Consider the following 14,112-nt stretch of genomic DNA (forward strand, 5'->3'; position numbering starts at 1 on the left):
AGGCTAGATTGGTGAGCACTGTGCTTGAGCCCCTCTCCATTATGGTACTGCTTTACTCAAACTTTGAGCTTTTATTTTGCTTTTGCCTTTGGTAAAGAGCTTTTATTTTGTGCTCTGGCACTAGCTCAACGAAGACACTTTCAACTTCAAAGTCGATCTTTCATTGTTCCTTAAAACCCTTCCAAATACCACCTGAATCCAACAGAGCCTTGCACCATTTCGAAAAACTGTTTTATTGTTGGCCTGAGGGAGTGAACATGCCTTAGTGCTGAGCTGGCTTTAAAGTACAGACAACTATAACAGAATGGAGCGTAGCCCTTTGATGGAACCTTCCCTCTATGCCCTTCTTCAGTGATTAAAGGAGATGTTTCAAAAGAACTTAAAGGAGAGGAGGTGGAGAGGCAGAGGAAAGAGAAGGAACGTCGCCAGTTCCTCCCAGCACAGGCGGGTTCATTTTTTGCCTCTGTAAAACCTTTGGTCCATTGGGTAAACTATATAATCTTTTATAAGGTTTTGACTTTTTGAGTTTAAATGTTATTTATGGTGATGAGAAGGCCCACGTCAGTGATGAAACCAGATTCAGCTTCTGTCCCTGGTGCCTCCTCCAGTGTTTCACTAAGCAACTCCACTTTGCTTGTCTTACACTTCACTATGATTGTGTGTGTGTGTGTGTGTGTGTGTGTGTGTGTGTGTGTGTGTGTGTGCTTGTGTGTATGCACATTCATGCACATATATTCATGTGGAAGTTAATTTGCTTGCCAAAGGACAGTGTATAACTAACATGAAGGGTTTGACAAGATAAACTCACCACACACAACTATGCCCATACTTCATTTAATATAACATCTGCATAAACATTAATGCAATCCTATACACTCATACACATACTCATAACTGTTTAAGTAGGTAGAAGTGTGTGTGTGCTTGTATGCATGTATGCGTGTGTCTATGTGTGTGTGTTTTCACCTCTGCTACTCTCATCCTCGATTGGCTGCTTAAAAGCAGTGATGTCTTTAAACGTGCACAGGAAGAGCACTACCTTGTCATTCTCATTCCTGATTGGTGCAATCTGCATGTAGAACCACACCGGAGTTCCTGGAATGAGACAGAAAAAGTGAGAACATCAACCACCTGCCGGAAGTCTCAGTACTGGATTAATACTCTCTCAAGCACAGGTCAATGAGATTAACAAATAGATAGAGAAAAAAGAAAAACATTTTGGGGGTAAATATAAAAAAAATGCACCAATATATACTAACTTAATATATACCAATATATACTAATCACTGACAAAGCTGTCCGAGAACTATTTTGATAAATTACTGTGGCATATCACTGAACTCTTTTACACCCCAGGGTGGTTCCTGATGCGCAATACATCATGATCAGCGCTCTGTGTCAAAAAGAAATGGTATGTGTGAAACTCCACAAATAACCAGTTTGGCCATCAAAATATACTCACTGTTCTTCTTGTACAGCAGAATTTCGACACACTGGGACTCATAGTTGTCAAACGTCTCTCTCACCTTCTCTATGGTCTTCTTGTCTGTCAGCTCACCATACATGAAACTAAAGAGAGAGGCATATGTTGGGGGTCCGGGGTGGGGGGTGGGGGCGAAGAGCATGGTATAAAGATCTTATCCTTGTGCATGCAGAAACAAAGTACAGAAAGAAACAGCAAAGCATTTTACTAACACACAGCCTGAATTAAACACCCACGAGTCACAGTACACACATTAATTTAGTCTTATTTCATGATCCTTTGTTCCTTGTTCTATCATCACAACAAAATATTTATTTTTAACTATAGTGTATAACTCTTATTTTGGAATATGTACTAAACCAATCCTTCATTTAAAATAAAAATAAACTCTTAGTTCACATGCACACAGCTCTTGATACTGTCCAAGATAAATGTATATCACTTTCTATGTGTAAAATAAATACATCTTAAAACAATAAATATATATGCACATAGGAACTGAAACTCTGTCAAAATTCACAGAACAACATCTACAGGATCTAAGATCTTAAAATCCTCTCATTCAGTTGAATATGATCAGGTAGGTCCTTTCCTTGTAAACTCTCCCTGTAAACTTTCACTGTAACTTTCCCGTGTAAAATTTCCCTACAACCTTTCCTTCCAATTTTCCCCATAAACTCTTTTTGTAAACTTTCTCTGTAACTTTTCCCTGTAAACTTTCCTGAAACCTTTCCATCCAACCTTCCCCAGTAAGACATTACGGAGTTTGGAGGTGCTGTTACTGTTACTAATGACTGAATCCCACACGTCGCTGAACCGGCAAAAACTGGGAGCGCCATCAAGTTAAATCCTTATGACATCGCCATTGTCCCAAATGAGAGAGTGGACTGATGCTCACCCCTAACCTAGCTGACGTTAGCCCTACAGTAGCTGCAGCTACTGAACCAGCCACTTTTAGCACTGCTGCTAATCACCAGTCAACCCATCTGGTATTACTAAATGTGCACACTGACATTTTGGATCTCATGAGGGAGTTAATCAGCATCACTTGTGAGTGTACCTTTGGAGTGCTGTAGTCTACATAAGGCAAGAGTTATTTTAATCACTTCCACCACGCAGTGTTAGCTTATTTTCCATTTGTAGCATTTAGCTGACACTTTTATCCAAACAGACTTAGAATCATGACTGAATACAACCTGAGCAATTGAGGGTTAGGGGGCCTTGCTCAGAAATTCAACAGTGGCAACTTGGTAGTGGTGGGACTTGAACTGACAAACCTTCTGATTACAAGTCAAGTACCTTAACCACTGAGCAACCACTGCCCTATAAGATGTGTGGATTTGTTTGTAGCTAATTCTTAACATAAAAGACACAATGTGCAAATCTTTAGATGGTGGTCTAAAGCGTAGAAGTATAGGTTAATGCTCTGTGCTCATTGTGCTTTTAATTATAACTGGTTTGGCACCTGCTTCTGTGGTTGTGGTACAGATGACTTAACAATTGCATTATCAGTATCTCAAGACATACTGTACAGTATCCAGTTCAGTTAAATGGAAAACCAAACTTAATGTCATATTGTAGTGTGACGTCACTGCACACCAATTTCTGCACCTCCAACTTAAAACACTTCCTGCATCCCTAATGAGTCATTTTTGCATCCACAATCAGGCGAGTTCCACCTTAAAGATCAATCTTCCACCTTAACTATGAATCTAGAGAGTGTCTCTGATCTTTCACACTTATCAAGAGTGTCTGAAAAGAAGCAGCACATTTATCTTTGATCTCTTTTGAATAACGCACAGGCTTCGCAGCACACAACACCATGACTCATCTGGAAAATGACAGAAATAAACTTCAGAAAACAGACGCATAGAGTTCCTCTCATCGGACCTGATTTACAAGGTCCACTTGATGGTCACACTTGCTATGTTACAGGACTACAGGTGAACCGTACACATGACTGTGCTTGAAACACAGAGGAATGCAAATCTAACTTATGCCTTTTCTCACTGTTTTCCAGACAGGCAATAAGCCAACTGACCCCATATAGAAGTAGTTTCTCCATGGTAACCAATTTAGGTCAAGACAAAGTTCCCTGAGCAACAAGGACACACACACACACACACACACACACACACACACACACACACATACATATATACCTGTCGGGGTCTTCACTCAGTCAAATATGCACACACACACACACACACACACACACACACACACACACACACACCTACCTGTCTAGGTCTTCACTTACATATAGCCACACACACATATACCTGTCGGGGTCTTCACTCAGTCAAATATTCACAATCACACACACACACACACACGCACACCCACACCTGTCTAGGTCTTTACTCAGTGAATATGCACATGCATAGACACGCACACGCACACACCTGCAAGTGCTGCTTTTCTGCATGACCTCGGCCCTGTGGTAGCCCGAGAGTTTGCAGAAGCCGTCATTGCTGTACACCACTGGCCACTCCACGATCTGAGCGTTGCTCAGCAGGAAACTTGTCTCTGGGGTTGAGTGCAAAAGAGGAGGAGGAGAGAGAGAGAGAGAGAGAGAGAGAGACTAAAATGAAATTCCATGCACTACACCTCTCACTTCACTTCCACGAGGGTGGTGTGCACAACCCCAGGGGTGGCTAGCTGAACATGCTGCTGCAGTTGCACCCCCTGCTGGTGCTTGTTGCAACTCCAGCTAGGCCAGGAGCCTCCCATTATTGCAGTGGGCTGTGTCAACGTTTCCAAACAGACAAGATGGCACATGTGTCATCCGTAAGTGTCGCTTCATTAGAAAACCCACGCAGGCCCGAGGCTGCAAGCCACCCGATGCCACTGTTGGTGCTAGCCATGCTTCAGGCCTCCACCCGTGGTCGGTTGCTGAACACAGGGCATCTTTTTGGGTGGAGGACCACTCTTAACCCAGCATTAACATCACTGTTCCATGTAAAAAGAACGGGGCAGGACTGCTGTGCCTGGTACACAAGCACCAGCTCAGCGCCCACAACCAGGCCACTACCACGTCAGTGTTAATGCTGCATTGAGAATAGCCCTAAAAATAAGAGCTGGTCTCTCTTTTGGTCTGTTGTGCATTTACGCATAGAGGCTACAGTCTAAAGTTGTTCGCATATAAAATACACCCTAGGGAGAATAGCCTAAAGAAGAGGACGGTGAGTGTAGGTACAAGGAAGGTTTTTCTAATAAAGTGGGTAAGTCCTTATTTATAGATCAAATTCTCCCTTTCTGGGGTGTATTCTAGAGGATTCTCTTGTAGCTGACCGGGTTATAATCTCGATTTAATTCAGCGCAAAAGAGCCACTTTAGGCTGCGCATCTGAGAACGTGCGTCAGACAGTACACGATTCATTCCTTCTTCCGCTGCCGAAGAAAAAAAGATCACGCGTTCTTAGGTCTGAAATAAATACAACACTTTATTCTGAGATTTAAAACAAACAAACAAACAAAAAACACTTCTTATTCACGCTGGTCGATAGCGAGAGTTTGAATAGCGATTTTGGCTCTATCAGTGAAAATCAATAGTGTGAGCTTGCGCACTTAAATGTGTCTGACGAAATCTAACTTCTTTTTCTTCATTCAAACTAAAAAGCGAAAATTCCTCGTCGTGTTGAGACGAGGCACATAACGTCCCACAAACTTCAGAATAAACCTGCAACCAGCACCGCAACTACATTCAGAGTATAAAAACAGTCAGCATCGAGCCCACTGTCCAGAACTTCGTCAGAAATAAAACAAACGCGCTTCTCACCACTTGAGCGTCTGACGATGTTTTCCAAGAAAGTGTTCTGCGGTGCCACGAGCCCTCTCTTGCCCCCGGGCATCGTGCGTACGCGCTGCCGCGCTCGGGATCAGTGGCGGACGGCGTCGCGCTGCTCTTCTAAGCTGGGCACAGTCGCATGGAGTATCTGCCGCCGGGTCGGAGAGGCTCATGGTAACGCTGGATGCTCGAGAAGCCTCTCTGCCACAGGCGCTCCGAGCCCGGGCAACTGCGGGCTTGGGAGATGGCACGCATGCGCACGCTCGTGATTGCGCACAGCCGGAGATACTGGAAATCTCCAACGCGCGCGCAAAGCGCAACGTTAAAGCGAGTGTTGGTTACTTCCTTAAGCTAAAATGTGCACTTGTGGTAAAGGTACGCCATGGTGCTTTATGAGAGTGCATTACAAGTCGTAGGTGTACTATAATGTTATGTTTAATTCTGTCGCGCCCTTCAATACTCGTTGGCGCTATCACAGACTCTGAAGTCCTACGCGAGCTAATTAGTGACAGAACGGACGCCTTAAGTCATTGATGTTTCACCGATAGGCCACATTTACCGTATATTTTGTTTTATAGGTATGTTTGCTTTCTTGTAATCAGCGTGGCCAGAAACTAATACATTGGCTGGACGCATAATCACTTGTCAATATTTGGTGTTGAATAATTAAGTGAATCTGTAAATGTCACCGGCACAAGCTCGCATGAGGGGTACCTCCAGAGAAGGATGACAAGCTGTGCGGACATAGTTTCACATATTGTGTCAGACCCCCACTCACACACATACACTAAGAGATGCAGACACACTTTCACGCACACACAAACTCTCTCTCTCTCTGTCTCTCATTCACACACACACACACACACACACACACAAACACACTCCCTCTCACACACACAGATATACAGACACCCTCTCACGCACATATACACTCTATTCCTCTCTCTCTCACACACACACTCAAGCACGCTCTGTCTCTCTCACACAAACACACAGACACACACACACACCACAGCATGGGCCCATTTCTCTGCATTGATCGGAGTGCTAATTGGCTAGTGAGCTTCTCTCCCTCTCTGACCGCTGGGCAGATTGAGGTATTAAAAGATCTTAGATGTTAAATGTCTAATGTCACTAAATATATCCTATCGATAAGACAGTGGCCTCTGTGTTTCAGAAAAGGGATCCCTGAACAGGTGGAGAACGCTCAGAGGCACCGATAGATTATCTTTGCAGCTCCACATTTAGCAGATAGTGCTCTGGAAAAAGAGGAGCTGCTTGAGAAAATCAAGACGTGTACAAGACTTATTTTTAGCTGCTATGCAGCCTTAGAAGTACGGCAGTGGCCCATAAAGACAACAGACCCAGGTGTCCATACTGCCTGTATAAACCTTTAGTTTAATCTCTTATAAACTCACACTTGAACTGGCAGGGGAATGTTAGTAGTGTGATTCTGATCAATAGCACAGGTTATATAGTTTAAGTGATGTACACTGATGTTTGCTCTGAGAGGACATGACAAGCACAACCTGTATTTGTGGATTGCTAGTCCTTGTTCTGCATATGCATGTCTGGCTCAGCTCCCGATTGGCTTGGTAAGTGGCCAATGAACAGACTTAGGTGTGTTAGATTATGGAAAACAATTCATTATGCAGAGCATGGGCTCCATGATTAGAACTGGAAACTGTGTGTGTGTGTGTGTGTGTAACAAGTCAAATGCTAAAATCTGGAGTGTCCTTTGTATTATTGTTATTATTAGTTGCATTTAATATAGCGCCTTTCTCAAACTCAAGGTTGCTTTACAAAATATCGCTTTTTTTTTTTTTTTTTACACACCTGATGAGAAGCGGCAGCCCATTTGCGCACAGCGTACTCTCAGTCAGAAACCACAGCCCCCTGGGGGACAGTACTGGGTGCAGGTAAAGGGGAGGAGGTTAAGACCAGGACAGAGCACCAACCATCACTGGACACACACACACACACACACACACACAATTTAGAGTATCAACCAACCTAACCTCCATGTTTTTGGACTGTGGGAGGAAACCGAAGACCCCGGAGGAAACCCACGCAGACAGAACATGGAAACTCCACTCAGATAGGGACTCCAACCTTTGTAGCTGTAAATCAGATGGCTGGCGTACCTTTCACGATCAGACAGCCGAAGACTTCCCACTCCCAGACAAGCTACGGATGCTCCAACCTCGTCCTGTCTCTGCTGTTGCCTGATTTAGACCCAGGACACTCTTGGAGCAAATGATACCATCTTAGGCCAAAGCGTTATGTGGTTTTTAATTTCTGTAGCCATACTGACTGTGTCTGTATTATGTACATTATTGTGTCTAGATCTTGAACAAAATAAATACCTACATTACCTGAACACAACAGCTGTGCTGAAACATGCTTCAGGGATTGTGTACTGTGGTAGCAGTGAGAGCAGACATAAACAAACCAAGTTTAATGTAGAAATCAAGTCAGAGCACTTAAATCAGACTTGATGAATAGGCCTTGCAGCCATAACTAAACACTGCATTGCCAAGAATGGTGACACATGTGCAGCAGAGTGTAATTTCTTCCACGCTCTCTGTCGACTGCAGGCATTCTTGCGCCAGTCAGCGCCGGCGCATCGGTTAGTGCTGTTAGGCGTGAAAGCGCCCGTGCTCCTTTGTCTCCGTGTCAACGGTAATTACATACTAACTCCGCCCACTCTTACTATCTTTAGGGTCAGACTGAGGTTCCCACAAACAAACCGCTCAGCTCGGACAACGTGTCCGCAAGCGAGGGGTGTCCACCCAGCAGCGTAACCGTCTAGCCGTACCTGCAAAAGCAAGAACGCTGCGGAGGTTTTGACGCTAAAGGGAAGGAATTGATCAACGTGCGCAGGCAAGCACACCTGAGGAGACGTGTGAACCTGTCAACTCAGGGGTCTCTCAGTCAAGTCTCCAATCAGCCTATGGTCTGAAGTAAAGGGCATAGAAAACGGCACATGTGCTGCAGTGTTCTGCGCTGCCGTGCTCTGTGCTAGTGTGCGACAGTGGGTCTGCTCACGACACAAGCGAGAGGCTGAGTGGCACATTAGAGAACTTGAACGACGGAGAGATGAAATGGAAAGATGGGAGAGAAGGACTGAGCGAGGGAGGAAGAAAGATAAAGAGAGAAAGAACTATAGGAGTCTTACAAGTTCAGGCAAGGTTGTCAAGCAATACATATTTGGTTTCCTCCAAGTTTCTTTGATGGTGGATAAATACTTCCTAACAAAACTAACTGATGCAGGCATGTAGATCTGGTGGCTGGTAGGGTACAGGGTAAAATTAAGGGAACTGTGCATCATACTCAGCAGCATCAATATAGCCCAACCATTACTAGTGAAGGTTCCAAATGGAGGACTTGAAACTAAGCCGTCATGAAAACACTGCATCAGGCAAATAAGACAAATCAATCTCTCTCTCATATTATATATACACACACACAGCTCCAGAAAAAAAAAAAAGAGACCACTGCAAATGTATCAGTTTCTCTAGTTTTACAATTGATGGGTGTGTTTGACCAGGCTGAGCAGTTGTTTTATTCTATAAACTACTGGCAACATTTCTTCCAAATTCCATATAAAAATATTGTACATTTTTTTTTTTTAAATGAAAATGACTAATGGTCAAAATAAAACGGTTACAGAAATTTCAGAGCACAAATAATGCAAAGAAAACAAGCTCATATTCATTTATAAACAACAAAGTAGTTATATTTCAACTTAGGATGAGTCGAGAAATCAAGATTTGGTGGAATAACCCTGATTTTTAATCACACCTTTCATGCATCTTGGCATGATTTCCACCAGTCTTTCACATTGCTGTTGGGTAACTTTACACCACTCCTGGCACAGAAATTCCAGGAGCTCGGCTTTGTTTGACGGCTTGTGACCATCCTTCTTCCTCTGGATCACATTCCAGAGGTTTTCAGTGGGGTTCAGGTCTGGAGATTGGGCTGGCCATGATAGGGTCTTGATCTGGTGGTTCCTCATCCACACTTTGATTGACCCGGCTGTGTGAGATGGAGCATTGTTCTGTTGAAAAAACAAAACAAAACAATCATCAGAGTTGGGGAACATTGGCAAAGCAGAAGGAAGCAGTTTTGTAAGCGGCTTGATTCATGTGTTCTTCACAAAGACAAATCTTCCCGATTTCAGCCTTGCTAAAACACCCCCAGATCATCACCAATCATGCACAAAATTTCACAGTGGGTGAGACACTCTGGCTTGTAGGCCTCTCCAGGTCTGTCTAACCATTACGTGACCAGGTGTTTCACAAAGCTGAAAATTACACTCATCAGAGAAAACGACCTTACTCCAGTCCTCTACGGTCCAATCTTTATGGTCTTTTGCAAACTTCAGTCTGGCTCTTCTTTGCTTCTCATTGATGAAGGGCTTTTTTCTAGCTTTGCATGACTTCAGCCCTGCCTCCAGAAGCCTGTTTCGAACCCTCCTCTCTGTGCAATTCACCCCAGCTGCTGCATGCCATTCTTTTTGTAGGTCACTTGACGTCATCTTACGGGTGTTAAGTGACATTCGAATGAGGTGGCGATCATCACGGGTGGTAGAGAGTCATTTTCGATCTCTGCCAGGCTGTAGCTGTTGTCCCATGTATTTGCTGCTTGGCCTTGTTCTTATGAACCACATTTATTGAAATTTTCAAGATGGAAGCAACCTGATGCTCACTGTATCCCTCTGCCAGTAAAGCTACAGTTGAACCCTTCTTTTCCTCATTAAGAGCCTTTCTATTCAACTCTTTTGGCATAGTCTGTAGCTGTATTTTGACTACACTTACTTTTGCGTAGTCCTAGCACTGTTTTTCCCATCCAGCTGGTTCTATAACAAGAGAATAGTGATGGCAGCAGCAGTGGTTTTTATACTGTTGCTTGTTAGAACAGGATTTTGTTCAGGTGATCATCTATTCAGCAACTCAATAAGTAGAATGAGGTGTGTCTGTGAAGGAATTCAACAAACACTCAAATGGAATGGCTGCTGTACATGTGGAGATGCTGATTTAAGAAAAAATTGGAGCGGGCTCTTTTTTTCTGGAGCTGTATATATGAGAGAGAGAGAGAGAGAGAGAGAGAGAGAGAGAGAGAGAGAGAGAGAGAAAGAGAGAGAGAGAGAGAGAGATACTATCTTGTCAGGGTGACATCACACAACACCCCAGACTGTGTCACGATGCCCATTTCTCCTTCTGCATCATGTATAAGAGCTGCTGCTTCATTGCAAGCATGATGCGATGAGAGAGACAGCATGTTTGTGTGTGTGTGTGTGTGTGTGTGTGTGTGTGTTTCATTTCGGGCAGATGGGGTAGGTGGAGTGGAGTGCCGTGCCCCGCCCCCATCCCATCCCTGGTCTTGCTCTGTTTCCGTGAGCACTTATTTGATAATAGCCTTAGGAGTAACTGCTAGTGGCGTAATACTGTTTGCAGTAGTAAATTAAAATTAATCACAGGGAGACAGTTTTGCCTCCTCTTCTATTAACCACTCCACAGCCTCCTCTCTGTATTTTGGACCTAAGTGGACAGGTAGGACAACCCTGTATGCTGCCCACCATTCGGCCTGCCGACTGCATTTGGAGCACGTCTGCAACATCGTGTGGCAAACTCCTATGGAGTTAAAATTGTCACATAATAAAATTCACAATGGTGATCAAAATGTAGGAAAATACATTGCAAAGGCAGACAATATTTTTCCAACAAGACTTGTTTAAGTTTATTATTCACTCACTCATTTTGCCAGATTTTAATTGTTTTCCTGTTTGCATATTTTGCTAATGCTTCACATGTTAAATGTCTTAATTAACTAACTATCTACGTTGATTACACTGAGATTCCGTTTAATCAGTTACATGTAAAATCAATGGCTATATTGTCAGCAACACCTATGCTACCATATAGAAAAGAGAGAGTTCTAGCTAACAGCGGTTGCAAACTTCAACCTTTTTTTTCTGACTACTATAGCTCGCAGTGGGCGTGGCTATACTTAAGAGCACTCCACGCCCCAAAATTTCTATTGTTAAACTGATTTAAGGTTAATACCTTATTCTAAGGCACACCCCCTATAAAAAAGTGTCATTTTTCTAATATTATATTGTTAATCACATATATAGTGATTATAGTGATATTTTGCTTGTGGATTGTATTTAATTTGAAACATTTGGCACAAAATTAACTCCACAAACCACCCAAGACATAAATCCTATTAAAGCAGTGATGGGGTGGTCTGTCCGATTTTAATAGCACTAACCTACACGTTACTCCCGCCATGTTTACTCTAGTGCAAAGCCTCACATAGCACAAGCTCTTGGCTAAATGCTGAAGGAAGCAGGGAGTTTGCCTTTTTTTTTTTTTTGGAGGGGAGGAAAAAGGAGAAAAATAAGTTTCCGAGGGGGACTTTTGGGCTCGACGGGCTGGATTTATAGCCGGCTCAGGGCTTGAATCTGCCAAAGATTCCTCGCAGTAGCCAATTTAAATGATTTACAGGCGAGTAGTTGGTTCATTTTCCGCGAAGTAAACCCTTCATCTTGCCCTTAAGGCAAATGTAGCAGCATGGACCTTTAAAAGCCTGGGAACCGAGTCCTGTAAGGCACACAGTGGCACCCACATATTTGCTTCACGGGTGAGATCCTGTAAGGCACACAGTGGCACCCACATATCTGCTTCACAGGTGAGATAGTGGATCATGCACTTTGCTTGAAATGCACATTGTTTTTGTTTTTTAATCGTTATTACTAGTTTTCCTCAAAGCAAATCGACGGAAATGCAGTACAAGTTCCCTGTACAGCTATGATCCATCAAAGTGATATTTGTCTGGCACGATCCTAGCCCTTTTTTCAGTAAGATTGATCCACAATAAAAATAATTTAAAAACCTGCTGAAAAAACACACAAAAAAAAACCAATCTGCGAATTACATCAGCCAATGACGGACAAGCCCATCGAAACAGTAAATTACAGCGAGCGTCCTCATTTGGCACAAATGCTTCAAAAGGACACTGCACTGAAACAGAAGTGGTGATACAGGATCACCAACACACCACCAATAACCTGTTCTCAGTACCCCCCACCGAGGGATCGTGTTTTAGAGGGAGTTTTTATTACAATATGTCCGAACCTCCTCCTTTTTAATCATGATCTTTCCCATGCACCCCCGGTCATGGTAACGCCTGGGGCGTTCCTCCGTCTCCCCCTTCGCATTTGACAGGTTAAAGGTTAATACCACAGGAGTCGCCCTCAGATCTGTTCACTTCAGAGAACAGTAAAGCCCCCGCCCCCGGGAGATGGCGGGCTTAGTTCTGCCCTTAGGGCAACGAGGAGCGCATCGCAATGCCCGTGGTTCGACCAGACAATTTATGAGGCAATCCGAGCAACAGTGACTTACAAGCATGTCGCGGTCAATCAACTTGCCATGCACAATGTTGACAGCTGGGAAGTGTGTGCTCCCAAATACTCACCTTGCACCTTACACACGTTTTATTGGTGTCCAGTAAGCTGCCCACAGCTTACTGGACATTATTTGGGTGTCCTCAACAGAGCAAGGACACTCGCATGCCAAAGACCACACTACTGGGTGTAATAGGCACAGCTTTAACGTTTTGGTGGGTATAAACTAAAATGAGGAGCTGTGTTGCAGTAAGACTGTCATTTTAAGCCCAAACATATCCAGTCAACGACAGCCCTGCAGTCAAAAACTGACTGTTGGTACGGAGTTGACCTATGCCCAACACCAACTGTGCATGGCAAGACAGGCTGGAGACTTTAACTGTACACCTACAGTGAGCTTCTACTCCCCCGAGTGTGGAACATTCCCAGGTTCATGCTCTTGGGCTGTAGGCCTCCACGTCTGCTGGTAGTGTGCTTCTCATTTTGGATGCCAGACAACATTTATTTTCTGCGCTGCTGTCGACAAGCTACCACAGCGATCATATACGAGAGCGGTGCGTCAGGAGGGGAACGCACGGTGTGGACTTGCTGCCCTCTGGTGGCGGAAACGATCGTTTGCGTTACAGTACAGCAAAAACGCACGAGCTTTCAGCTATGCGGAGCACAGGCGCATAGCGCGAGCAGAGCGTTAAAGGGCACGAGAGAAAGTCACTTCGTTCACACAAGCAGGTCTCACATCCCACTCCAGAGCCAAAGAACGCTATAGTGCATCATGTCTTTATCTCAAAACAGATTTAATTTAATATGTCTTTATTTTTTAAAATAATTAAACATTTGTATTTATTCAACCCTTTTGACTCTCTGTACTTCTTTCTGAAGTGGGTTTAATCTGGCAGAACTCACCGCAATACCGAGTTTAGGTGGGTCTGACACCTCCACCGTCCCACAATAACTCTCTCTCTCACTCACTCATTCAATCTGCAGCAGTCCTCTTCCACCAAATATGTAACTAAAAAACAAAGTCAGAATGGACAAATTCAGTGGGAAAAAAAAAGTAAAAACTGAGAAGGAGGAACAAGGGGAAAACATTTTAACAGCAGGAAGCAGTAATACCTGTTCAGTAATACCTCTCAACATAGTGGATATACTCTGCAACCCTTCCTAACCAAAAAAAAAAAAGAAATTTATATTTATATATATATATATATATATATATATATATATATTTATTTATATATATATATATATATATATATATATATATATATATATCTCTATCTCTATATCACACACACACACACACACACACACACATATATATATATACATACATACATATATATCTATGTGTATGTATGTGTGTATATATTTATTTATTTATACACGTATCTGTGTATGTATGTATATATTTATTTATTTATATACACAC

The 14,112-nt window shown here is 43.2% G+C and overlaps 1 protein-coding gene across 2 annotated transcripts in view; it reads right to left on the reverse strand.

The window, feature by feature from the left end:
- kcnh5b (potassium voltage-gated channel, subfamily H (eag-related), member 5b) overlaps nt 1-5,470 on the reverse strand; it is a 36,805-nt gene extending 31,335 nt beyond the window's left edge. For both annotated transcript variants that reach the window (XR_004776700.1, XM_027007101.2), the window contains exons 1-4: nt 5,264-5,470; nt 3,889-4,012; nt 1,463-1,569; nt 967-1,095 (exon numbers count right to left, since the gene is read on the reverse strand). Coding sequence is in view for 1 of the 2 variants with exons in the window: in XM_027007101.2 (XP_026862902.2) it covers nt 967-1,095; nt 1,463-1,569; nt 3,889-4,012; nt 5,264-5,336 (433 nt within the window). In the remaining variant the exon portion in view is untranslated. The remainder of the gene's footprint in view (nt 1-966; nt 1,096-1,462; nt 1,570-3,888; nt 4,013-5,263) is intronic.
- Nucleotides 5,471-14,112: the final 8,642 nt, after the last annotated feature.

The sequence above is a fragment of the Electrophorus electricus genome, chromosome 11, assembly GCF_013358815.1.
Source record: "Electrophorus electricus isolate fEleEle1 chromosome 11, fEleEle1.pri, whole genome shotgun sequence".
Taxonomy (NCBI): Eukaryota; Metazoa; Chordata; class Actinopteri; order Gymnotiformes; family Gymnotidae; genus Electrophorus; species Electrophorus electricus.